Below are 26,973 nucleotides of genomic sequence, written 5' to 3' on the forward strand. Positions count from 1 at the left end.
CCCCAATGCTGTGGAGGGAAGGATTGAGGAACTGAGGGAAGGTGGTTGTTTACACGTGTTGTAGACTTAGGAAGGATCAACATCCTCTTCCTTCATGTACTTACCTGTTTGTTACAAGAGTTTGATAAGGTTCTAGATTTCTAAAATGGTTCATTACAATTGCTCTTTACAGCTCAATTTTTACTTTGGGGGAGGAACTGAGCTCTAGATCTTCCTGTTTCTCCATTTTGCATCAGTGATGCTTTTGAACTGCAAATTTGATTTAAATTTGTTTTAAATTTGATTAAGACCAGTTTACCAATTTTTTATTTTAGTGGTGCCTGGGTGGCTCAGATGGTTAAGCATCTGCCTTTGGCTCAGGCCATGATCCTGGGGTCCTAGAATCCAGCCCCACATCAGGCTCCTTGCTGAGCATGAAGTCTGCTTCTCCCTTTGCCCCTCCTCCTGCTTATGTGCATGCAGCGTGCACATTCCCTCTCTCAAATAACAAAATCTTAAAAATTTAAAAAATATTTTATCGTGACTTTGATGTCATATTCAAATTTTTTGCATAAACCATGGTGACTCCTGTGTTTAGCATGGCTGGATGGCAGACCTTTGGAGTATAGGCAGGCCACAGAGAGCCTGGTAGGGGCAGCATAACATGGCTTGGTAAGAACTGCCCAGGGAGTACAAGTGAGCTGTGTGGGGCTTACCAAGGGAACAAGTATATCACTGCCAGCAAGAAGCCTTTGGGGTGATAGTTTCCATATCAAGAGGGCTGCAGAAAAGCCATCTCCAGGCTGAGTTTGCTGATGCTGCAAGTTTGCTTAAGGACTACATGTCCCCGGCACTTGACTGATTAAATTTCTACTGAATGTCCTCACACCCGTGCCATTGACCCACCTTGCAGCAGCTAGAATTCGCAGGAAAGCTCTTTATCCTATAGTGTCTCTTCATTGCCCTCTATTAAGAAAATTTAACAGTTTCATGTTCATTTTGAAGGAGAAATGCTCATAGAAATTCTGTTATTACACACATGATATCAGATGTTATTTAAATTAATAGACCATCCTTTGAGGGTTGAAATTTTATGTTATAAAAATATCAGTCCTTAGTATAATCATTATTAAAAACCTCCAATCTAGAGATCTTATTAAGTAGAAAATTGAGTACTATTTATATAATCCCTGAGATGAAACTTCTAGGGCCTCCTAAGTAGAAATTACTCTACATCAGTTCAATTCCATTGCACACCCAAGGAAATGAGAGTGTCTCTTTAATCTATTATGGATTATCCCACATTTTTTGGTAATATTTTACTTACTTATTTGAGAGAGAGCACAAGAAGAAGGAGAAGGAGAAGCAGGCTCCCTACTGAGCAGGGAGCCTGATGTGGGGCTCCATCCCCAGGACCCTGGGATCGTGACCTGAGCTGAAGGCAGCCACATAACCCACTGAGCCTCCCTGGCACCCTGAGTTTCGTCAGTCTAATAGTCAGTTGTATAAGTAATAGAAATAATTTTATTTAGGGGTACCTGGCTCACTTGGTGGAGCATGCAATTCTTGATCTTGAGGTTGCGAGTTACAGACCTATGTTGCATGTAGAGATTACTTAATAAAAAAAATCTTAAAAAAAGAATTTAAAAGTATTTTGTATTTGTCTTGAGTACAAACATACTTTAAAAATTATTAAGTAGGGGATCCCTGGGTGTCTCAGCGGTTTAGCGCCTGCCTTTGGCCCAGGGTGTGATCCTGGAGTCCCAGGATCAAGTCCCACGTTGGGCTCCCGGCATGGAGCCTGCTTCTCCCTCCTCCTGTGTCTCTGCCCCTCTCTCTCTATGTCTATCATAAATAAATAAATAAATCTTTAAAAAAAAATATTAAGTAGTCCTCTGGTTACCAGAAACACAATTCATGTAACTTTTTTGTGTTTCAGAAACCTTTTTCCAAAAAGGACAAAGGAACTCAAATCAGTTGTCCATAGTGCTCCTGGTTGGAAATTATTTGGTAAAGTCCCTCCCAGAGAGAATCTTCAGAAAACTTCCAAAATCATTCAACAGGTAAGTACTAATATAGTCATGTGGTTTGTCTTAGTGTTTCAAATATTTTTTGATAACTAATCATATTCCACTTTCATTCATACTTTTTCTACATAAAAAATTGGGGGATTATTAGATATTTGTAGTAATGTAAATTTTTTTTTAATCATGCACATATTTTCAGTTATCTTTTATGGTTGTGAAAATTCTCTAAAGTGATAGAACATTGGTTTTTTTCACCCTAGTTTTTCCTTGCAGAGCTTTTTGGCTTGTTTGTTTCCTTCTTCTTAGCTAAGCACTCTTACCACATACTTTGATTTCTAGTGGCATATGGTTGCCAGTGGTGCAGAATTGTCAATTGATGAAACAGAAAGCAAAAACTGAGTAAATTTTGAGGTTGAACTCTGTTTTTGATCACTTTTCTAGTGTTCTGCCTAAACCAAGGACTTTGTGAGATGGGTGGGTATATAATCTGTTTCTAGTAATTTTGGAGCCAGTTCTTCTACTATCTGTATTAATATCCATATTCTGAAGCTCTTAAGAATTTTAGATATTTGGCTTTAAAACTTGACTCCATTAGTACTAGGATATCAGTGAGACTGGATCAATTTACAGGCATTTTTAAGTTCTGAGAAGTTGTTGCTCAGGAGATACGTATGTACTGCATTTCCTGTTTCTCTCCTTCCCATTCGGAGTTTTTCAGATTCAACACAATCATCATGTATAAAAATAATCACATTAAGACAATAATCATCATTCAAATTGGATAAAATATCTTTCAATCTTCCATTAAGGATTTAATAGTGCCTCTTATTGCTTAAAGAGAAACTGGTTTCCCAAGTAATACAAGAAAATTTTTAGATCTTTAAAAACTTTGTTGTAGTTAATTTTATTTACAATTAAAATATTGACTAGTTTATAAAGGTGCTGGGACTTAGAACTGTAGTGTTGTGTTTTGCAGCCTGTGAGCCCAGGTACCCCATGTGCTGCAGCTAATGCAGAGGGGAACAGTGGCAGACTCATTGATATTCCACGTGTGTTGGGATACAGCACAGACCATTATCTTCAGATTATACACAATTTCAACATTAAATGGCATTATGTTTTTTTTCTGGCATATCTTTGTGAATCTGGTTTTCTGAGATTGCTGTGATGAAAATCAGATACTATGCAAAGATCAATGTTCAACAGGAAATGAGCGTGATCGTGTCCAGTCTGATTTCAAGATTTGTAAAATTAGAGTGCACCACAAGCATACATGCCTAATAAGTAATTGTGGTTATTTAAGAATGAAAACCTTTTTCCCTTCAATTTATATGTATTATTTTTTCAAATGACTACTAAGTGTTAGGACAGAAATCCTTATTAAATTGTTGGACATAACTATTTATTAAACAGAATATTTAGGCATTTCTGTTGGTTTAGGGGAAGTTGTGAAAAAAATTATTGGTACTCTAAGGGTACTGTTAACCAAGAAACTAGGAATTTTTGCTATCTCAACATCTTAAATTTTAACTTTTTTATAAAGTCTGAAAGTAACTTTTCTTGTCTAGAGTTTTTCAGAAGACCAAGTTCGCCCTCTAGAGGCAAAACAGTGGTCTTGCTATTGAAGGTTTGTATTCTTGACTTTATGATAGTTTATGTTAAATATGCATGTGCATACTTTTATATCTTTATGTAAACTAACATTCTGCCATAGGTCTCTAAATTACTGGTTGGATAATTTTCTGTTTACTTATATGCTGTATACGTTTTAATTAGTTTTCATTTTGGAAAGTTAAGACCACATTCTTTCTTTTTCATATATATTGTGTGAAAATTTGATGAGTGCTCAGGGAAAAAACAACTCTTATTTTTATGTGGGAAGAGAGAGTGGAGTTTAAATGCAGTTGCTCTCCTCTATAGTCCTTTGTCTGGCCTTTTACAAATGATGTTATCTCCTACCTGCTACTTTTAGTTTTTGAATGTTCCAGCAATGTGGAGGTACTAGTGTGTATTTTGGTGCCTTTTCCATGATTGTTTGTTTGCTGGGAGGTCTGGTAGATAGTGAAGTCTTTTTTCTTCTGATCCTTTTCCACCCTCAAAATATGTAATCTCCCTTTGGATGGAACCTATTTCTGCATCTCCCTGTCTGCTTTTTCTTTCCCTATTTCTGTGTATGTTCTCTCATCCTCATTTGTCTGACTTCGCTCCCCTTTTTCCTGCAGTTGTCATTTTCAAAGTGGGCATGATTTTCTTTTAATAGTAACAGCAAATTTATAACTTTGTGTCTCTGTTGTTTCCACAGCCCTGACTTTTAAACTGTAAAATATTAATGAATATAAAAGTATATTTGAGATCCTTTACCATTTACTCCTTTTGAATGAATGCTATATGTTCAGAGTCAGAAATAAAAAGTGAAAGTATTACCAGTAAAGACGTGAGGAATGTTAGGGCATGTCTTTATTTTCTTTTTTTAAAAAAATATTTAATTTATTTATTTGAGAGAGAGAGAGCAGGAGCAGGGAGAGGGAGGGTGCTGGGAGGAGCAGAGGGAGAGGGAGAAGCATATTCCCTACTAGGCAGGGAGCCCAACACAGAATTTGATCCTAGAACTCTGGGATCATGACCTGAGCTGAAGGCAGATGCTTAATGGGCCGAGCCACCCAGGCTCCTCAGAACACATCTTTCATGTTTTAGGGCAGGGCTTTATGCTATTCAGGCTATAGAAAATGAAGGTTGCTTAGTAATTCCAGTGTAAAAGTACCTGAAAAAGTGAGGCAGTGCTAAAAGTACAAAACAAAAGTACATTCTGCTGGGCTTTCTAAGGATTCCTTACTTGCAAAAAAAAAAAAAAAAAAAAAAGGATTCCTTACTTGCTTTTTGATTGGCATAATAGTAAGTTTTACTGAGAGATTAGAGGAGGAGTAGTATCTCATAGGATAATAATTTTTTAAAGCAGATATTCAGAAAGGAGTTGATATATTCTTAAGTATGATTATATTATTGGGCCAGAATTTTCTTTTTAGTGGAAAGATCTATAAGATTATAAAGTAACTGTATGGAAAAGTAAGATTTTATTTATAAACTTTTTTCCTAAATTATTAATTACACAATTAACACATGATTGCATTCTCTATAAAGTATAAAACATTATAGGAAGATATGTTTCATTTCACTTCCCCCTCACATTTTTAGGCCTTTTAAAATTCACTTTTTGTGTGGAAGCACATATAATTGTATGTGTATATTTTTACATATGTGGTGTTATCTATATTTTTATAATTAATTTTAAGTACAGGATATTACTCTATATAATTTTTTTTGCTTTATTTATATTTACATGTTTTGCACCCTTGGCTTTTCAGAGATACATGAAGTTCATAAGTGGAAGATATTTGTAGGTTATTTTTTAAATTTTTATTATAGTAAATTTATTAAAGTTCTGATCAATTATAGTGCTTTCATGTTAGGATAAAGCAACATAAAAATCATTTTAGGGTAACAGCAAAGTCAAACTTATGTTTGGCATTTAACTTGAATCAATTCCCAAATCATATGAATATTCATAATATTATTTTATGAGGATTATCACATGTGTTCTCTTGCAGGTGTGAAATTCCTGCTTGTGGCCTTTTGAACCAGTTGGTGAGCCATATTAAGAATTGCATCTATTAATTATAAATAGTATTTCAGTTATATTGTATTCAATTGACCTAAGTTTTTGGTTTTTCTAAATTAATTGGCCAAAGTTGGAGTGTAGCTACATTGTCTTATGACCTCCAAACTGCAAGTAAGAATGATTACAAATAAGCCATGTTATGTATAATTGTAACATGATTGCAATCTAGATTGAATATACCCTATTTATGTCAAACTGACAGATTTTTTTTTGCTGGATACTGTTTTTATATTGGCATCTTGAAATAAGCGAATGAGGTTATAGTACTTAGATGATGTTTCCAGTTTTTCATCACTCCTTTTTCTGAGTGAAGTTTCAGTTGAGAGGTTGAATCACTTTCACAAAGCTTTTGACAGGTAAGGGAAAAAAAGTTTTAAGATACTAACTGAACTCTTAATCTGAGCACTTCAAAATGTATTAAAAATCTAAAAGAGTAGGTCACTTTCCTCAGTTAAGCCATTGCCTTTGAAATGTTTTACTGCAGGAACAATAACATTATGAAAAGGACTAGAATATGTGTGCTTTGTGAGCAATACTTAAATATACAACATTGTGAAGGTGTTAGAGTTTAATATTGTGGTTAATAACTTGATTGGTGTGTGCAGCATTAGAATACTTGAAAACAGTTTGTTGGCTTTAATTATGCTTAAATATAGGTACCTTCAGTGTAAAATTTGAGTAGTGCAAAAAGTACCTACTTCCTTATTTGTGGTTAAATTGTGGAGGGGCTAGACTATGTTCAGAATTTATTTTTGAAGAGTCCTTAAAATTGTTACACCCTTGTGTGTTTCATTTTCACTTTTGTTTACCTAGGTAATGTCACCTTGAGAAGGTAGTCAGTAACTACCTTTCCAGCTGCATGTGTGTTCTTTGTTTTATAGTTAATGATAAATTATTGTCTTTCTTCCTCATTGTTAATAAACTGATTTCATAGAAGTTAATTTGTATGGTCTGAGAAAGGCATTCATAATAGCTCAGCCTGTGCTTCTTGGAGAGGAGAAAAGTATAAGCCTTAAGAGAAAGCTTACTTTAGTTGAAGAAAACTAAAAGAATAAAAGCAGAAAATTCTCACAAATTGAACTGTGCAGGATTTGGAGGAAAGTTTTTTTGATCTCAGAGACAGAGACTTGGAAAAGGGTTATAGTCTGAAAATACTGACTACTTGTTATTTGATTCTGTAAATTCAGTTTGTGTCAAAGTTATATTAAAAGTTTTATTTTGTCTTTATGTTAGACTTGAATATTACATTAGGCATCAAATTAGATGAAACAAACAAAATTGTTCTAATAACTATACCAAAATGAAGTTTACTAAGGTATTCCTGTATGCCAAAGGGTCATGAAATGTTTTGTCCCAAGGTATCATTTAAGGTTTAGTTATGCGATGGATTTTATTTCTCCTGATTCACAGACTCTGGAATAAAATTTAGAGTCAGTAAAGGCATCATAATTGGCTTTATCCTCTCTGCTCCAAGCTTGATGGTTTCCCTGGCTTTTGGATCAAGTTGTGTAAGAGAGCCTCTTTATCTTGGGCAGGCATGGTCTTGAGGTGGTAGGGAGGTCTGTCTACATGGGGAGTTACTTCCATTTCTGAAATAATATTCTGGCTATCTATAAACTATTCATAGCATATAGAAATATGAGGGTTTACTTATTGATGCAGCTTTAACATTAACTCCTTTAGGAGAGGTGTTCTCACTGTCTATTGAAATTCAAAGTCAAGTAGGTTTATGTCAGGCTCTTTTGGTTTTCATGTTATCTTTGGAAGAGAAGCTCCTATTTTATTCTTTCTTCTCCCCAGTTCAGTATTTTACTTCTTTAAGAAGCTATTCAAAGACTCTGGCCACCCTCCCTTTGAACCCATAGTCTGATCTTTTCTCACATTGCCGTCCTAGTCACCTTCTTTCTGGTAGGTATCTTTAGCTACAGGGCCCACAGCATCAAAGTGTCGCAGAATACCATTCTGCTACCAGCTCACCATGTGACTTCATGTTAGCAAACTCTAAGCCTTTTCTCTAGCAGAAATTGAAGGATAAAATTCTTGAACAGATTCTAAGATTCTTCTCTAAGATTGTCTGGCTTTTGTTTCAATAAATGCATAATTCAACATACATTGACATGTATTATATAATAGGTATGGCTTGAGTTCTTGGGATGTAAATAAATATGAGTCCTAGTCTTTGAATTATTCTAGTATAACTATGAGGCAAGGCAAAGCTTTATATATAATTTTAATGATTTTGAGTGCTGTAGTACTTTGTCAACAAAGTATGAAGAGTACACATATGAAAGAAAGTACTATTCTTTCATATTGTCTTCTGAAGTATGCTAACTAGTAGGAGTTTATAAGGTAGACAAGATGGGGAAGGCCATTCCAGAAAGAGGAAATTGAACAAGCAAGCAGGAATCAACAAGATTTGTTTAGTTAGTAGGCCAGTATATCAGGGATATAGGATAGATGGTGAAAGGTCATTAGCCACAAGATTAGAGAGTTGGGTTTTATCCAAAATACTTTTAAATAAGGTACTGAGACATCAAATTCATATATTAGAAAAGTAATTCTGGAGGTATTATATAAACTAAATTAGAAAAGAGTGGGTTGGCAAACAAGGATATTAAGATTTATTGTAATAGTCTATGATTCTGGTTGCTAAATACAGTGGATTACCTAGAGAATGTGTTAAAAATACAGCCCCATACATTGAGTTCCTAATGTCAGATTTGTGTTTTTCAATTCTTGTGTTTCTAGTTGGCTCTTTTTCAAATCTGCTATATCACTTTTTACAGTTTACAGTTCCCTGCTGAAATTTCAAGCTTGGCCTTTATCTCCTTAAACATAGTAAGTATAGTTGTTTCATAGCCTGTGTCTGATAACTCCAGTGTCTGCAAATTCTGTAGGTCTGTTTTTTTTATTTTTTTAAATTTATTTATGATAGTCACACACAGAGAGAGAGAGAGAGAGAGAGAGAGAGAGGCAGAGACACAGGCAGAGGGAGAAGCAGGCTCCATGCACCGGGAGCCCGATGTGGGATTCGATCCCGGGTCTCCAGGATCGCACCCTGGGCCAAAGGCAGGCGCTAAACTGCTGCGCCACCCAGGGATCCCTGTAGGTCTGTTTATATTGAAAATTATTTCTGCTAGTTTTTTTTTTAAGATTAATTTACTCGCGCGCGCGTGCGAGAGAGAGAGAGAGAGAGAGAGAGAGAGAAAGCAGGTATGAATAGGGGGAGGGGCAGAGGGAAAAGGAGAGAGAATCTCAAGCAGACTCCTTTCCGGGTGCCAAGTTCCACATGAGGCTCCCAACTTATGACCTGAGCTAAAATCAAGAGTTGACCTGAGCTTAAATTCAAGAGTTGGGGGCCTAACCAACTGAGCCTCCCAGATGCCCCTCTGCTAGTTTTTGTTAGATGCTACTTTATCTCTGCATGCCTAGTTACCTTTGCTTGGGTATTGGATATAATATTTGGAACATATATATAGAAAACAACTTGAAGGCTATCATCCTTGAGAGATTTTAATTTATGTCTCTCAGGTACCTGATGGTACTAGCTATCTAGTTTTTTCTTCCTTTAAGATGAGCAGAGCTCAGATGCCGTCTGTTTTGGCCATTTTTCTTATTAAGTTGAAAACATTTTTGGGGGCAGCCCGGGTGGCTCAGCGGTTTGGCGCCACCTTCAGCTCAAGGTGTGGTTCTGGAGATCTGGGATCAAGTCCCATGTCAGGCTCCCTGCATGGAATGGAGCCTGCTTCTCCCTCTGCCTGTGTCTGTACCTCTCTCTCTATCTCTCATGAATATATAAATAAAATATTTTTTTAAAAAAAAACCGTTTTTGATTATTAAATCAACTTTTCATTCCTGGGATAAACTCGCAATTAGTCAAAGTCATCATTCATTTTGTATGTTGCTGGATTTGATTTGCATATATATATTTTTTAAAGATTTATTTATTTATTCATTAGAGAGAGAGAGAGTCAGAGACACACACAGGCAGAGAGAGAAGCAGGCTTCATGCAGGGAGCCCAATGTGGGGCTCGATCCCCAGACGCAGGATCATGCCCTGAGCCAAAGGCAGATGCTCAACCACTGAGCCACCCAGGTGTCCCTAATTGATAAACTTCTTTAGAGTATTTTTGGATTCATAACAAAATTGAGCAAAAAGTATAGAGAATTTCTGTATACCTCCTGTCCCACACAGGCACAAACTTCCATGCTGTTGATTTCCTATACCACTGTTTTGTACCTTTGTTAACAATCAGTGAATCTACACTGACACATCATAATCATCCAAAGTCCATAGTTTACATTAGGGTATACTCCTGGCGTTGTGTACATTTGAAGAGTTTGACAAATGTATAATGACACTATAGTATCATAATTTCACTTTATTCATTAATGAATAAAGCTGCTATAAACATCTGCAATTTTTTTATGGATATAAGTTTTCATTTCATTTGGGTAAATGCCAAGGATTCTGATTGCTGGATCATATTGTAAAGATATGTTTAGTTTTATAATAAATAGCTAAACTGTATTCCAAAGTGGATGTACCATTTTTCATTCCCATCAGCAGTAAATGAGAATTCTATTGCTCCTCATCCTCATCGGCATTTGGTGTTGTCAGTGTTTTGGATTTTGGGCATTCTAATAGGCATGTAGTAGTATCCTATTGTTGTTTTAACTTTCAATTCCCTATTAACATATGAGGTGGAGCATCTTATGTTTACTATATATCTTCTTTAATAAGGTATCTCTTCAGATCTTTTGCCATTTTTTAACTGGATTGTTCATTTTATAACAGTAAGGACAAGGCATCTCGGTGGCTCAGTCAATTAAGTGTCCAACTTTTGATTTTGGCTCAGGTCATCTCATTCGTCAGATTGAGCCCTATGTTGGGCTCTGTGCTGATAAGTAGGGAGGGAGTCTACTAGAGATTCTCTTCCTTTCCCTCTGCATCTCCCACACTTGCTTGTTCACACTTTCTCTATAAATAGGTAAATTTTTCATATATATGTATAAGAAGAACAGAACTCAGTAGACTTTTAAGAGTTTTTTGTATATTTTGTCTAATAGTTCTGTATCAGATACATTTTTTGCAAGTATTTCCTGCCAGTTTGTGGCTTGTCTTCTCATTTTCTTATAGCATCTTTAACAAAGCAGAAGTTTTTCATTTTAATCAAGTTCTGTTTCTCACTGATTTCTTTCATGGATTGTTCTTTTGGTGTTACAGAAAAATTATCATCATGACCAAGGTCATTTAGGTTTTCTCCTGTCTTCTAGGAGTTTTATAGTTGGGTATTTTTTGTTGTTGTTTTTTTTTAATGTCTATTGAGTTTTGTTTTTTTTTTTTTAAGATTTTAATTTATTTATTCATGAGAGACGCAGAGGGAGGAGCGGGCTCCCTGCAAGGAACCTGATGTGGGACTTGATTCCAGGACCCTTTGCCCTGAGCCAAAGGCAGACACTCAACCACTGAGCCACCCAGGCTTCCCTATTGAGTTAATTTTTATGAATGATAAAAGTCTTTATCTAAATTCATTTTTTTTGCATGTGGATGTCCAGTTATTCACCGTTTGTTGACAAGACTGTCTTTGTTTGATTTTGTTGCCTTTGCTCTTTTGTCAAAGACTAGTTGACTGTATTTATGTGGGTCTATTTCTAAGCTGTCTGTTCTGTCCCATTGATATATTTGTCTTTTCTTTTGTCAGCACCACACTATCTTGATTATTGCAGTTTTATAGTAAGTCTTGAAGACAGGTAGTATCAATCTTCTACCTTTATTTGTCTCCTTCAATATTAAGTTTGCTATTCTGGGTCTTTTGCCTCTATCTATAAACTTTAGAATCACTTTGTTAATACCCACAAAATAACTTCCTAGTATTTTGATTGAGATTATGTTGAATTAATAAATTTGAGAAGAACTGACCTCTTGTCAATACTGACTCTTCCTGACTAAAAACATATCGTATCTCCCCATTTATTTTGTTCTTTTTGATATCTTTCAACAGAGTTTTATAGATTTCCACTTGTAGATCATGTACATATTTTGTTAGATTTATGCCTATATCATTCTTTTGGATGCTTATGTATAAATGCATTTTAAATTTCAAATTCCATATGTTTATTGCTGACAAATAGGAAAGGAATTGGCTTTCCTTATATCCTGCAACCTTGCTATAATCTCTTGTTAGTTCCAGGAGTTTGTTGATTTGTTCAGATTTTCTACAATGATAATCATGGCATCTGCAAACAAAGAGAGTTTTTATTTTTTCCTTCTCTATCAGTATACTTTTTATTTCCTTTTCTTGTTTTATTGCATGAAGTAGGACTTCTATTTAAAGTTGACAGGCAATGGTGGGAGGGGATATATACTTGTGTTCTTGATTGTAGTAACAAAACTTTGAGTTTCTCACCATTAGATATACTAGGTCCAGATTTTTTTTTTTTGCTATTATTTAAAAAGTGTGTGTGTGTGTGTGTGTGTGTGTGTGTGTGTTGTTCCATTATATCTCTGATCATTTCTTTGGGATAACTTTTTTCTTTTTAAATTTTATTTTTTAAATTTATTTTTATTGCAATATAGTTGACACAATGTTACATTAGTTTCAAGTGTTCAACATAATGAATTGATAGTTATGTTATGCTGTGCTCACCATAGTATAGCTACCACCTGTCACTGTGCTATTACTAGCTACAGATTTTTAGTAGATATTATTTATCAGGTTGAGAAAGTATCCTTTAATTCCTAGTTTACTGAGTTTTTGTTAGGAACGTGTTGAATTTTGTCAAATACTTTTTCTGTATTTATATGATCATTTGGTTTTTCTTTAGCCTGTTGATATGATGGATTATATTAATTGACTCTAAAATGTTGAGTCAGTCAGCCTTGCATACCTGGGGTAAATAAATTCCCCTTGGTTGTTGTGTATAATCCTTTTTAGACATTGTTGGATTCAATTTGCTAATATTTCATGGAGGATATTTGCATCAATATTCATGTGAGTTATTGGTCTATAATTTTCTTATGGTGTCTTTTTGCATGTTTTGATATTAGGATAATGCTGGCTTCATAGATTAAGTTAGGAAGTAATACTCCTTTTTTAAAAAAAATTTATTTATTTATGATAGTCACAGAGAGAGAGAGAGAGAGAGAGAGAGAGAGAGAGAGAGAGGCAGAGACATAGGCTGATGGAGAAGCAGGGTCCATGCACCAGGAGCCCGACGTGGGATTCGATCCCGGGTCTCCAGGATCGCGCCCTGGGCCAAAGGCAGGCGCTAAACCACTGCGCCACCCAGGGATCCCAGTAATACTCCTTCTTCTGTCTTCTGGAAGAGATTAGAAAATTGGTATAATTTCTTCCTTATATGTTTGGTAGAATTCACCAGTGAAGCCATCTGAGCCAGGTGCTTTCTGTTTTGGAAGGTAATTACTGATTCAGTCCTCCTTCTCTCTTTCCTTGCCTTCTTTTCTCTTGCTTCTCCTTCCTTTCCTTCTTTCTTTTCTTTCCAGAGTTATTAGGCTGATTCAGTTTTTTTAAACAGATAATAAGCTTTTCAGATTATCTATTTCTTATGAGTTTTAGCAGATTGTATCTTTAAAAAATTGATCCATTACATCTGAGTTACCAAATTTATGGGCATCTGGTTGTTCATAATATTCCTTTAATGACCATCAGATCTGTAGTGATGTTCCATCTTTGATTTCTGATATTTGTAGTTTTTGTCTCTTTCTCTTTTCTTTTTTCTTAGCCTAACTGGAAGCTGTGTCTTCATTGATTTTTCTGCCTCCTGGGTCTGTCAATTCTGATAGTGGGGTTTGGAGCCTCTACATATAATAGTGGATTCATCTGTTTTCTCCTATAGTTTTTTCACTTTTTGCTTCAAAATTTTGATATCTATTGTTCAGTGCATACACATTAAGGATTTTTATGTCTTCTTGGAATATTGACCCCTTTACCATTATATAATGCCTCTTTTTTATATCCCTGATAACTTTTCTTTCTCTGAAGTTTGCTCTTTCTGAAATTAATATAGCTATTTCTACTTTATGTCTTAGCATGGTATATCTTTTTCTGTCCCTTTACATTTAATTTATAAATGTCTTTATATTTAAGTAGATTTCTTGTAGACATTGTTAGCTCTTATTTTTTGATCCCACTTCTTTATTTTTTTTAAGATTTTATTTATTCATGAGAGACAGAGAGAGAGAGAGAGAGGCAGAGACACAGGCAGAGGGAGAAGCAGGCTCCATGCAGGGAGCCTGACGTGGGAAATCTATCCTGGGTCCCGAGGATCATGCCTTGGGCTAAACCCCACGCTAAACTGCTGAGCCACCCAGGCTGCCCGATCCCACTTCTTTTTTTGGTATATTTAGACCATTCATATTTGAAATGATTGTCGATGTTGTTTGGATTAGTATCTTGTTCTTCATACTTCTTTTTGTCTTCTAATCTTTTGCTGCCCTTTGTTGTTTTAATAAAAAAATTTATTCTAATTTCTAGTCTTAGCATATCAGTTATACTTCCTTTAAAAATTTCATTAGTGTTTGTCCTAGAGTTTGCAATATGATTTCATTTACAGCTAATCCAAATTCATTTTCAAATAACTTATACTATTTCACAGGAACTGCGAGTACCTTATAGTAAAAAATTCCCAGGGTGTCTAGGTGGCTTAGTCAGTTAAGCATCTGATTTTGGCTTGGGTTATGATCCCTGGGTCCTGGGATTGAGCCCTGCATCAGGCTTCCTGCTCAACTAGGAGTCTGCTTCTCTGTCTTCCTCTGCCCCTTCCCACTGTGCATCTCTCTTTCTCTCTCTCAAATAAAAATCTTTAAAGACACAAATTCCGCCCTTCCATCCCCTGTATCCTTGCTGTCATTTCATTTCACTTGTATGTAAGCACGTATAATTATGGATGTATGTATATACACATACACACACACACACACACACATATATATATAAATGCATTTGTAATTGAATATATCATTATTTTGAACCAACTGTTATCTATTAGATCAGTTAAGAATAATAAAAATAAAAACCTTTATTTTACCTTTATATGTTTCTTCCTGATGCTCTTCCTTTCTTTGTATTCAAAAAAAGTTTTTGACCTATATGATTTTCCTCCTCTCTAAAGAGCTTCTTTTAACATTTCTTGCAAGGCAGATCTAGGTAGCAGATCCCTTCAATTTTCTTTTAATCTTTATTTTTATATTTATTTAATTTGCTTTTGAGGGATGCCTGGGTGGCTCAGCGGTTGAGCGTCTGCCTTCGGCTCAGGGCATGATCCCTGTCCTGGGATTTAGTTCCACATCGGGCTCCCTGGGAGGAGCCTGCTTCTCTCTCTGACTCTCTCTCTGTATCTCATGGATAAATAAATAAAATCTTTAAAATAATAATAATAATAATAATAATTTCCTTTTGAAGGATCATTTCACAAAATACAAAATTTCAGGTCATTGCATTTTTTTCTTTCAACACTTTAAATGTTTCTTGTTTCTTCTTGTATGGTTTCTGAGAAGTTGAATGTAATTCTTATCTTGGCTTCTCTATAGGGAAAGAGATTATTTTTTCCTTCCGTGGCTTCTTTCAAGATTTTTTTCTTTATCTTTGTTTTTTTGCAATTTAAATATGATCTGCCTAAGCATAGTTTTTTTTTTAGGGGGGGGCCTTTATTCTGTTTGATGATCTGTAGTTTGGTGGTTGACATTAATTTGGGGAAATTTGCTCCTTTTAATATTCCATTACACATAAATACTTTTGTAGTTGTCCCATAGTCCTTGGATACTCTTTTTTTTTTTTTTCCCCTAGTCTGTTCTCTATGTCAGTTTTAGAGGTTTCTATTGAGATATCTTTAAGCTCAGAGATTCTTTTCTCAGCTGGTAGATAGTCCTATCTACTAATGAGCCTATTAAAAGCATTCTTCGGGGATACCTGAGTGGCTCAGTGGTTGAGCATCTTCCTTTGGCTCAGGTCATGATCCCAGGGTCCTGTGATCGAGTCCCACATCAGGTTCCTTATGGGGAGCCTGCTTCTCCCTCTGCTTATGTCTCTGCCTCTCTGTTTCTTTCATGAATGGATAAATAAAATCTTTAAGAAAATGCACTCTTCATTTCTGTTGTAGGTTTATTTTTTTATCTTTCACATTTTTTCATTCTTAAGATTTCTCTTTCTCTTATATTGTCCATCTGTTCTTGCATGTTTACTTTTTTCATTAATACCTTTACATATCAATCATTGTATTTAAAAATTCTTTGTCTACTAGTTCTAACATTCCTGCCATATCTGACTCTGATTCTGATGCTCATTCAGTTTCTTTAAACTGTTTTTTGCTTTTTATTATGCCTTACAACTTTTTATTGAAAGATGGACACAATGTGCTGAGTAAAAGGAACTATAGTAAATAGATAAATAGACCCTTAGTAATATAGTAGTAAGGTGGCTTGGGGAGGGAAAGTTCTATACTCTTATGATTAAACCTCAGTCTTTTGATGATTTTGTGTCTTTGGATTGTGAACTTTACCAGTATGTCTTAGTCTCCATCTCCCCTTAGGTGGGAGAGGATGGCTAGAGTGGGCTGAAGTTGGGTGTTTCCTTCCCCCCAGGTAAATTAGGCTTTGATAAAACCCCAACAGATTACTCTCTGATAAAATAGTTTCTTCTGAGAACGAACCTTTTTAAGGAAAACAGATGCTCTAGTTATTTCAAAATAGTTCCTTTCAGTTAATAATCAAAATCTATGAAGAACTTATCAAACTCAATACCCAAAGAACAAATAATCCAATCAAAATGGGCAGAGATACGTGAACAGACATTTCTCCAAAGAAGACATACAAACGACCAACAGACACATGAAAAAATGTTCAACATCACTCTGCATCAGGGAAATACAAATCAAAACCACAATGAGATACTGCCTCACACCAGTCAGAATGGCTAAAATTAACAAATCAGGAAACAACAGATGTTATTAAGGTATAAATTTCCCTCTAGCCATGCTTTAGCTGTATTCCACAAGTTTCAGTATTTTCATTTCAAATGTTTTCTCTTTTTCTTTATTTCTTTTACTAATGATTATTTAGAAGTTTATCATTTTAATTTTCTAATATTTCACAATTTGCCAGATAAGTTTCTGTAAATGATTTCTAATTTAATTCTGTTACGGTCATATAATATACATTATGCAATTACAGTCTTTTTTAATTTGAGACTTGTTTTATGTGTCAGACAGAGCTTGTTTTAGTGAATATTCCTTCTGCACTTGAAAAGATTGTGCATTCTGCAGATTTTGGCAGTGAGTTATATAAATGTCAATTAGGTCTTACTAGATAGTGTTTTTCAAGTCCTGTATAATTTGCTGATTTTCTGTTTATTCTGTGAATTACTGAAAGAGGAATAATAAAATCACCACAATCTACTTTGCTGTTTTTCCTTTTGCTACACATGTAGCTTTTTTTGTCTTCTTGATGAATCAACCTATGAAGTTTTTGTCTGACTTTAATTTAGCCACTGAAGCTTGCTTTCAGTTAGTGGTTGCATGATACTTGTTTTTCTATTCTTTTTTACTCATCTTTAAAGTGGGTTTCTTATATAACATGTATTTGAATCTATTGTATACTGTCTGATATGCTGAGCTTTTTATGTATAAGTGTCATTTAATGTCATAATTGATGTGACTTGTTTTAAATTTACCATCTTGCTATTTCTTTTCAAATTGTCCCATCTGGCCTTTGTTTCTTTTTTCCTCTTTTCCTGCCTTCTTTTGGATTAAGTGAGTATTTTCAGTACTCCACTTTATTTCCATTATTAGTTTATTAGATATGCCTTTTAGTTTTTTAGTGATTGATTTGACCAACAGTTCTCAAGTGTTTAAGTTTCACAGATCCTTTGGATTTGTAGTGATTAGAGACCTCAAAGAATTTTTGCTTAAGATGATTATCAGTTATTACTATACCCAAAATTAAAACTGAAAAATGTGTAAGTATTTATTAATTCATTTAAAAATAATAATAGTAAAATCATTACATGTTAACATAAGTAACATTTATGTTAACTGTATTTTTAAAAATCTGTTAAAAAAAAAAACTGGTGGGAAGAGTGGCATTGTTTTACCTTTTTTCCCCCTTCTTTGAAGTCTGGCTTAATAAAAGGCTAGATTATATATCTATTCTTGCTTTCAATTTCTTGCTATATGTTGTTTGGTTTATATCTGGGAAGAAAATCTGGCCTTAAACAGATAATGTAGATAGTGTTAAAAACAAAATTCAGTTGAGTAACTGTGAAGGTCTAATTGGCTTTATTAAGCAGTTTATTAATCGCATAGCATCCCTTTCACAGCATAGCTCCGAGGAGCTCTGAGGAGCTTTACAAAATGGAAGTTTTTTATAGGAAGAAAGGTGGGACAAGACATTATTAGCAAAATAAAAGAAAGGATTATTTCAGGCCAAGTTGCCTTTCTTTAGGGATGACCCCTTGTAGGGTCTTATGATGAGGATTATTACTTCATTTTCCTTGGGGAATGGAGGTGGGAAGAATGGAGAGGGCCCATGTGACAGATTACCCCATTTGGTAATGACCAGAAAATTCCTGTCTGATTAAGACTACATTTCTCGGGCAGGTTAAAACTGCAGTTAGGTTAGTTATCAAACCCTGTGTGGTCTAAATGATTCCATTTTGGTCCTGTGGTTTTCTTTCTGTAAAGGGAAGAACATTTTAAAAGCCTTTTCAGTTATTTGTGGATATTCTTTGTCACACTCAAACTATCAAGTGGTAGTCTCTTAAAGGTAAGTTATATTGTGGAATCTGAAAATATATAACTCTGCAATATTAAAATCCATTGTTCTCTCCTGCACTTTGGATGTTTTTACCCCATGTGGTTTCATAATATCATACATTGATCATTTGGAACATACTGGTTTACCATATTGCAGATCATTTAAATGTAATATTTTATTATACAGTATTTAAAAATTATAGTAATATCACCACTGATTTCATCTAAAAATTTATTGAAAACTGTCAAACATATGGTGGCATTTATAAGTTTGCTGAATTTCAATTTCCCTTGAAAGATTGACTTTTATTATTGACAATAATTATTCAGTTGCTTTTCTTGAAATCGTTACTTCACTTCATCATTTTTTGTTTTAATAAACATTATATTGGAATAAGTTTAGATTTATAGAAAGGTTGAGAAGAAAATACAGAGTGTTCCTGTATATTCATTCATTTTTCATTAATGGTAACTCTACTAGCATTATTCTGGGCTTTGTCAAAACTAAGGAATTTATATTGGTATATTGCTGATAACTAAACTCCAGATTTCATTTGGATTTCACCAGTTTTCCTACTTATATCCTTTTACTGTTTCAGGATCCAATCCAAAATAAAATACCATATTGTATTTTGTTACCATGTTTCTTTGTCTCTGTGGACTTTGACAATTTCTCGATTTTTCCTTGTTTTTATGACCTTGACACTTTTGAGTGGTACACTTTTCAGGTGTTTTCCAGCATGTTCCTTACGAGAAAAACTACTATTTTCTCTCTCTCCTTAATATTTCTGACACCAACTGGGTAGGATTCCCCCCCCCCCCCCCCCGCATGGTGACCAATTCTTTTGACAGCAGTGCGGTGTTCTACAATTGAATTCACTTCTGACGCTATTTACTTGGAGTCAGTGTCAGATTCCACAGGTTAAGTTTTTTTAATGTTACTTCAGCACTAGGAGAGCTAATGTTAATACACTGACAAACTATGAATATAGTTTTGACTTTGCAGGCCCAATAAAAGCATCTCTGGGACACTGTTGAGAACTGCTGCAGTAGGGCTTATGATACTTTCTCATAGTCTACCCTCAATAGTGTTTTGTCACTTTGTGTATGATGTAATAACCTTACAACAGCATATTGCCATTCTTTGTCTTCTCATTTCTGTGCTGTAAACCCCTTCATACGGTGATAATATTTTTGCTTTCAGTAGCTCTGTATCTTTTAAAAATATCCTTTAAGTGAGGGGCACCTGTTGGTTCCGCGGTTGAGCATCTGCCTTTGGCTTAGGTCGTGATCCCAGGATCCTGGGATCAAGTCCTGCATCAGCCCCCCCCCTCCCCCCCCAGGGAACCTGCTTCTCCCTCTGCCTAAGTCTCTGCCTCTCTGTGTCTCTCATGAATAAATAAATAAATAAATAAATAAATAATCTTTTTAAGAAAAATGTTTAAGTGACTTTTATATTTTTGTCCTTTATGTCTTTTCCAAAATGTCTTTTTATATTTTTCCATATTTTACTATTTTCATGCTTTTCATTTCTTTGTATAAGCCCCTTTTTTCATATGATACAGTCCTTCTGCCTGAAAATTTTCATTTAAATACAGTTCAGGTCTACTGACAACAGATTCTTTCAGCTTTTGTCTGAAAAATGTTACTATGCTTTTGGGTTTTTGTTTTTTTGAGTAAACTCTGTGCCCAATATGGGCCTTAAACTCATGACACAAAAATCAAGATTTGCATGCTTTACCAACTGAGCCAGCTAGGCACTCCTATTACTATTATGCTTTTGCTTTTGAAATATATTTTCTCTTGGTATGGGATTCTAAGTCAACAAGGTTTTTCCCCCCTCATTGTTTTATTTTTTCTTTCAGCATTTTAAAGCTTTTTCCATTCTTTCTGACTTGCATAGTTTCAGATGGTTCTGAACGTTCAGGTCTCTCCTGAATGTTCTATGTATTCAGTGATGACTTTACATTTTGGTTGGTAAGAATGTGAATACTTCTCATCTCTAAGTGAGCTCTGGGGACTCTTTCGCTTACTGCTCCCCAGTAATTAAAATTGTTCTTATCCCAGGTGCTGTTTTTGCCTAGTCTTGTGTTTTGCCTTACACGTTGAAGGTTAGTGTTCAGCTGAGACTCAGCAGGACTCCGATGCAGATTCCTGGAGCTCTTTCTCAGTGGAATGCTTTCTTTTTCACTACTCTGGCACACAAATTTTGGCCCTCCTCAGCCACTGTAAACTAACGGTCAGTTTTTGTTTGAATTTCCCCTTTCTGTACTGATGTCCAGGGTGGCCTTCATGCACAGTGGAGTGATGCTAGCTAGGCTTATCTTGTTTCCCCTTTGTCAGGGATCATCACAAAGGCTATTTTCAGCAAGAAAGGTGCTATGAATTACCCAGTACACATGTGGGAATTTACCCTATCTTTGTAAAGAATTAGCCAGTGTGTTTATGTGTGTATGCGTGTGTGTCATTTTTAGGAATGTAGATGAAAATAAAATGCTTCTTTGAGTTTTGAATTACATATTCAAACGATTACGATATAGTATATAAAATAATGTATTAAGAACTAGTACTGGGGATCCCTGGGTGGCGCAGCGGTTTGGCGCCTGCCTTTGACCCAGGGCGCGATCCTGGAGACCCAGGATCAAATCCCACATCGGGCTCCCGGTGCATGGAGCCTGCTTCTCCCTCTGCCTGTGTCTCTGCCTCTCTCTCTCTCTCTCTCTGACTATCATAAATAAATAAAAATTAAAAAAAAAAGAACTAGTACTTTCCTGTTCAAAACTGTGTTATTAAAAAAGAAAAAAAAAACTGTGTTATATCTTCAACATCAATGTTTAGCATCACTGTGATCACTGTAACTGGTTTTGGGGTCTCTAACCCCGGAGCACATTATTTTCACTTTTGTCCAAGCTGTAGAAGATACAGTGCCCTTTTTTTTTTTTTTTTTTTTTTTTTTTTAAAGTAGGCTGCACGCCTAGTGTGGTGCCCAACACGGGGCTTAACTCTTGGTCCTGAAATCAGGATCTGAACTGAAATCAAGAGTCAGACACTTAAATGACTGAGCCACCCAGGCACCCCAAAGATACAGTGCTTTTTGATTCTTTGTACTATCTTCTATGAGAAATTTTGTCTCAAGCCATAAATTTCCAAATGTATTACATTTTTTCTTTCGTTCTATAGGTATAAAATTATCACTATAGCAAAGTCTCTTACTATGTTATTTTTTGATACAATATAATTTTATATATTTAAAGACTTAATGATAGCTTGCAATCAGATGGTTATAACTCCAGAAATAAATATTTTACGTTTAATTTCTTCCTTTCCTACTCCAGTTAAGCAAACAACAATAAAAAATTCCGCTCATCAACAAGTGACCTTCCACACTGATTGAGATAATTTCAAGATATGTGTCTTCTAATAATTTGCTGTTCAAAATTAATAGAAAGTACCTAGTATGAAAGATGCTATTAGCAAATGGGCTACATCTTTTCTGAGAGATAATTTTGGGAAAAAATATCTTTTCTTTTTATATGTATAGAATATCTCTTTACCTTGGAATTGTAAGACATTTTTTCTACCTTACACTTAAGGAGATGACAACAACTGCCTACCATATTTTGATCAGACTAGAATGATTGCCTGTTAGATGCATATTTTTTACGGTAGCAGAATAAATTATTCTACAGATGTTTGCCTGTCTGCCCTTAGCATTGGTTTCACATACTATTCTAGTTATCTCAATTAAAGTAAAAATAGTTTATAGGACAGAATATTTTGAGTGAAAAAGAAAGAATAAATTACAAAAATAATAAATAGACTTCATTACAACATCCCATAGAAATACATTCCATATGTTAAATGCTGCTTCTCTTACATTTAGTGGATAGATTCCAACTACTCATAAAATAGGTCAGTTAAAACAGCTTTGTTGGCAGAAAATGGAGCAGAACCTTAGAGTATTTTCAGATGGTGAGTGTACTATGGCTAGCATTATTTACTGATTTCTTTGGACTATGATATTTCCAGTTGCTTTTTAATATTGTAAAATTCCTTTATAGCTTTATAGATTGTAAAGTTATAAAGGACCAGGTCACAGTGTTTAGCTCATTATTAAACTTCTGTTGAGGAACTATATGGGGGATTTTTATGATATGATAAGACACAGGGAATTAAAGAGGAGAACCTCTTAATCATTCAGATTCCTGTTGTTTTTCTACATATATTTAAGCATATGTGACATACTTGTTTATCATTTCTTTTGACTACCACATCGGAGAGCACAATTCTAGAGGCTTAATCATATTGAAGTTTGATTTTTTCTTTTGGCAAGAATATTTCAGGAATTGTGGTATGTACTTCATACTGTGCACCATAAGAGGAAACATCATCTGGTGGTCTTTTCTTGTGATGTTTAGTTGAATCAGTGTATTGTCAGTCTGATCTACCCATTTTACAGATCCCCATTATTCTCTCACTTAATGATTTTATCTCATTTTTTAAAATTGTCATAGACAGCTACTTGACTGTTAATATAGTAAAGTATAGATTGTTAAAAGGCCAGGCTCTGGAATTATACTGTCTGCCATTTATGACCTTCAGCAAGTGACTGCATCTTTTTGTGCCTTATTTTCCTCTACTGTGCTTAGGTGCCTCCCTCACAGGGTTCTTTCAAGCATCAAATGTGTTAAATGTTTAACATGGTACATTGTGTCAGTAAATATTGTTAATATATTGATTTAGAAGTGCTATTTTATTGTGTGCATTAGCATTTTTTTTTTTTTTTTTTTTTGCCTGGGAAGTTTTTTTAAGTAATAATCATTATATTCTGTCTGTCAGTGAGACCAGGTCACATTGTAGGAAAACAAAGTGCCATTTATTTATTTATTTATTTATTTATTTATTTATTTTAAAGATTTATTTATTTATTCATGATAGACACATAGAGAGAGAGGTGGAGACACAGGCAGAGGGAGAAGCAGGCTCCATGCAGGGAGCCTGACGTGGGACTCGATCCTGCGACTCCAGGATCGCGCCCTGGGCCAAAGGCAGGCGCTAAACTTCTGAGCCACCCAGGGATCCCACAAAGTGCCATTTAAATGATTAAAGAAAACCCTCATCTATGTCTAGCATCTGATTTTTAATAAGAAAAATACTAGCAGAAAAAGGGATTTGTTACATTTGAGTTTGTAACAAAGAAAAGAAACCTAATTAAATATATATATCCTAGATGTTAGGAGAAAAAATTATGAAAAAGAAATGAGTGACCTTTTGACTCTCAAAAGCTATGTAGTTCTTTGCGATGGGAGGTAGTATAAATGAACATACATAATCCTAAATAACTTGAGAAAGAAGTCTTTAAAAATCCTGTGCAGTTATCCAGGAGCTCTCCGATTAACAGCATAGCTTTACTAGATGGAAGGGGAGAGGCAGAACTAAAGAATTATAAAACAGTAATACAAACCTTTATAAGCACTGGCAGTAACTATAAAGTAGGCTGGAGTTTATTAAAGATGTTTAAGGCAGCATAAATTTCTTAGAAAGTAATATGGCAAATTGGAAGATTAAGCCTCAGCAAGACCATCAAATTTCTAAGGGAGATAGAACCATCAGTTTATTATTTTACAACTGTTTGATTCAGTAGGGAGAAATAGTCTTTGATTTGGAAAAAGATAATATAAAAAGAATTATAGGCCATGGTAGGAAAGCAGCCAGTAAGTGGATCACTTGATCATGTTAAGTGCATTTCATTTTCTTCATTTAAATTAATGTCTTCTCTAGCTGCCAGTAAAGACTTGCAAATCTACCCATGAAATTGTTGTATAATATTTAAGAATTTCTTTTCTTTTTAAGACTTTATTTATTTATTTGGGAGAAAGAGAGCTCATGTGAATGGGGATAGGGAAAGAGAGGGCAAGGGAGAGAAACCCAAGCAGACACTCACTGAGTGCAGAGCCCCACACGGAGCTCAATGAAGGGCTTTCTGGGATCTGGAGATCACAACCTGAGCCAAAACCAAGGGTCAGCAGACACTTAACTGAGCCACCCAGGTGCCCCTTTGAGAATTTCATAAAAAATATACTCATTACCTGGAATGGCCAAATCTAGATTTATTTATTTATTATTACTTTTTTTTTTTTAAGAAAGGGAAAGATGTGGGTTCTGGAAATTTTTTTTTTTTTTTTTTTTTTTTTTTTGGTTCTGGAAATTCTAAGCCTGTAAGCTTCTTACTGATTTTTGTTGAAATTCTGGAAATAATTTCAGTAGAAGTCTGTGAACATTTATGAAAAAAATGCTCATCTATAGAAATTTAAAGGTATCTACCAAGAACATACCACGTCACATTCACTTTCTTTTGAGAAGTTTATCTGTTCAGATGAATTAGAAAAATACTGTAACAATAGTTTCATGATTTTAGTGGTACATTTCACAATCTTTTGCCATATTTTTGGATAAGAAATGATGGTGAATTGTTTACCTTTAAATAGGTAGTTGTATAGTATTTAGATTTAGAGTAGGTCAAAATTCAAAACCAGCGTTTGATTACAGTGTTAATCTTGGGAGAGATCTTTAAGGCATCACAGTAGGATTATGCCTGTGTCAACATTTCCATTATTGATCTGTCTGAAGGGTTGGAAAGTACATTTATCTGCTTGTAGATTATTCAAAGCTGGACTTGGATAGCTGATACCATAGAAGGCAATCAGAAACCTCTTCCTAAAACCTTACCTCATTAACCTAGTGTATTTGTATCTCCCCACTCTCTTAACATACTTTGATACTTTATATGTAATATAAATTCATGATTTAGATTGCTTCAGGGAAAAGGGACTTTTTTTGGTCTGCCTGATAGTTTTATCAAATTAATGTATCAGTTGTATGTGTCTTTTATTATAGTGTATCCTTAATGATACAGATTTAATGATGCAAGCAAAGTTGGAAAAGATTCTGCATAAAGTATATATATTTTTTATCTACTCTAGGAGTATGAAGCACGAACAGGGAGGACCTGTAAACCACCACCTCAGTCTTCAAGACGTAAGAATTTTGAATTTGAGCCACTTTCTACCACTGCCCTGATTCTTGAGGATCGACCATCGTAAGTATTCTGGTTATCATCAGGCACACTGTTTATATTTTAAACTTCAATATAAATTTCAATTTAAATATATTGAGAAATATTATTTTGGAAAATTTTAAAAATCTCAGTCATGTATCCTAAAACTTATAGTGAAGAATATATTACTGATGTCCAGACTTTATACATATTTTCTTGAAGTATCTCTGCACCAATGTGTGAAACAGAAAATCTTGGCTTTTTCATATCTATTCTTATTTCAACCCTCCTGCTTTATCTTAACAAGATAAGGCAATTATTTTTCCTTTCTTAACATTTAGTATGTACGTAAGACACGTGTGTTCTTGCCATTTGGCAAGAACTTGCCATTCCAGTTCCAAATTTTGAAATTGGAACTGGAAATAAATAATTACTGACTATCAACTCTTTGGTTTACTATTATAAAGAATACATTTTTCCCCCCTAAGATTTTATTTTATTTTTTTTTAATTTTTATTTATTTATGATAGAGAGAGAGAGAGAGAGAGAGGCAGAGACACAGGCAGAGGGAGAAGCAGGCTCCATGCACCGGGTGCCCGACATGGGATTCGATCCCGGGACTCCAGGATCACGCCCTGGGCCAAAGGCAGGCACCAAACCACTGAGCCACCCAGGGATCCCCAAGATGTCTTGATTCTTAACTCTTTTCCCCTTCTTGGGCTCTCTGGATATATTCTTTTTCTTCTCTTAGACTTCTCTTCCTTCCAGTATAAAAATTCCTAACCTGTTTTGTCATTTTCCTGGTCCGCAGCTTTTCCCACCCATTATCAAGAGGAACATAATAAAAGACTCTAGAGCCAAATAGGCAGAGGTTGAATTGAATATTTTTTAGACATTGTGAGAGAAGAAAGTATGGACATAAGTATATTATTATTTTTTTATTCCTATTGCATTCCTTCACACTAAGGAACTGTGATCAAGACAGTCATCACTCCTTTCCATTGGTTAAAAAAAAAGCTTTTCAGAGATTTAGTTATGAGAACATGTCAGAGTTTTATTTCAGTCTTACTGTCAGGCCAGTTCATAGTGGTTAGATGAGTGAGAAAAGAATGCCTGGTTAAAAGACCTTCCGACTCTCCCAGGTAGTCAGCTTGAACAGGTAGATAACTAAATTCCCAGAAGAGTTTTCTTAAACTGGTTGAAATTCATCCAAAATGGATTAAGCTCTTTACCAGGACTGTTCATTTCTTCCCAGGAGTTCATAAAAATTCTATGCAAAAAGTTCTGTCCTAAACAGTATTTGGGACATATTTTTCTTTATGCCATATTTTATTCTGCAGTGAAACCTGTTTCTTTAAGTCCTGCCTTCATGCCTTTGCTCCTTTATTGCCCTCACTTAGGTGCAATTCTTATATCCACTTCTCATTTACCTAACCCTTTAATGACTAGGCTTTATCTTTTCT

The 26,973-nt window shown here is 35.0% G+C and overlaps 1 protein-coding gene across 5 annotated transcripts in view; it reads left to right on the forward strand.

Moving 5' to 3' along the window:
- TBC1D12 (TBC1 domain family member 12) overlaps window positions 1-26,973 on the forward strand; it is a 121,387-nt gene that overhangs the window by 56,640 nt on the left and 37,774 nt on the right. For 2 of the 5 annotated variants that reach the window (XM_049103040.1, XM_025466584.3), the window contains exons 2-3: window positions 1,919-2,042; window positions 25,437-25,552. Coding sequence is in view for 1 of the 5 variants with exons in the window: in XM_025466584.3 (XP_025322369.3) it covers window positions 1,919-2,042; window positions 25,437-25,552 (240 nt within the window). In the remaining 4 variants the exon portion in view is untranslated. Of the gene's footprint in view, window positions 1-1,918; window positions 2,043-3,612; window positions 3,634-5,611; window positions 5,649-8,470; window positions 8,521-25,436; window positions 25,553-26,973 lie in introns of those variants that run through there. The other 3 variants (XM_025466589.3, XM_049103041.1, XM_035708094.2) reach the window with 3 other exon arrangements.

The sequence above is a fragment of the Canis lupus genome, chromosome 28 (assembly GCF_003254725.2).
Source record: "Canis lupus dingo isolate Sandy chromosome 28, ASM325472v2, whole genome shotgun sequence".
NCBI classification, from domain to species: Eukaryota; Metazoa; Chordata; class Mammalia; order Carnivora; family Canidae; genus Canis; species Canis lupus.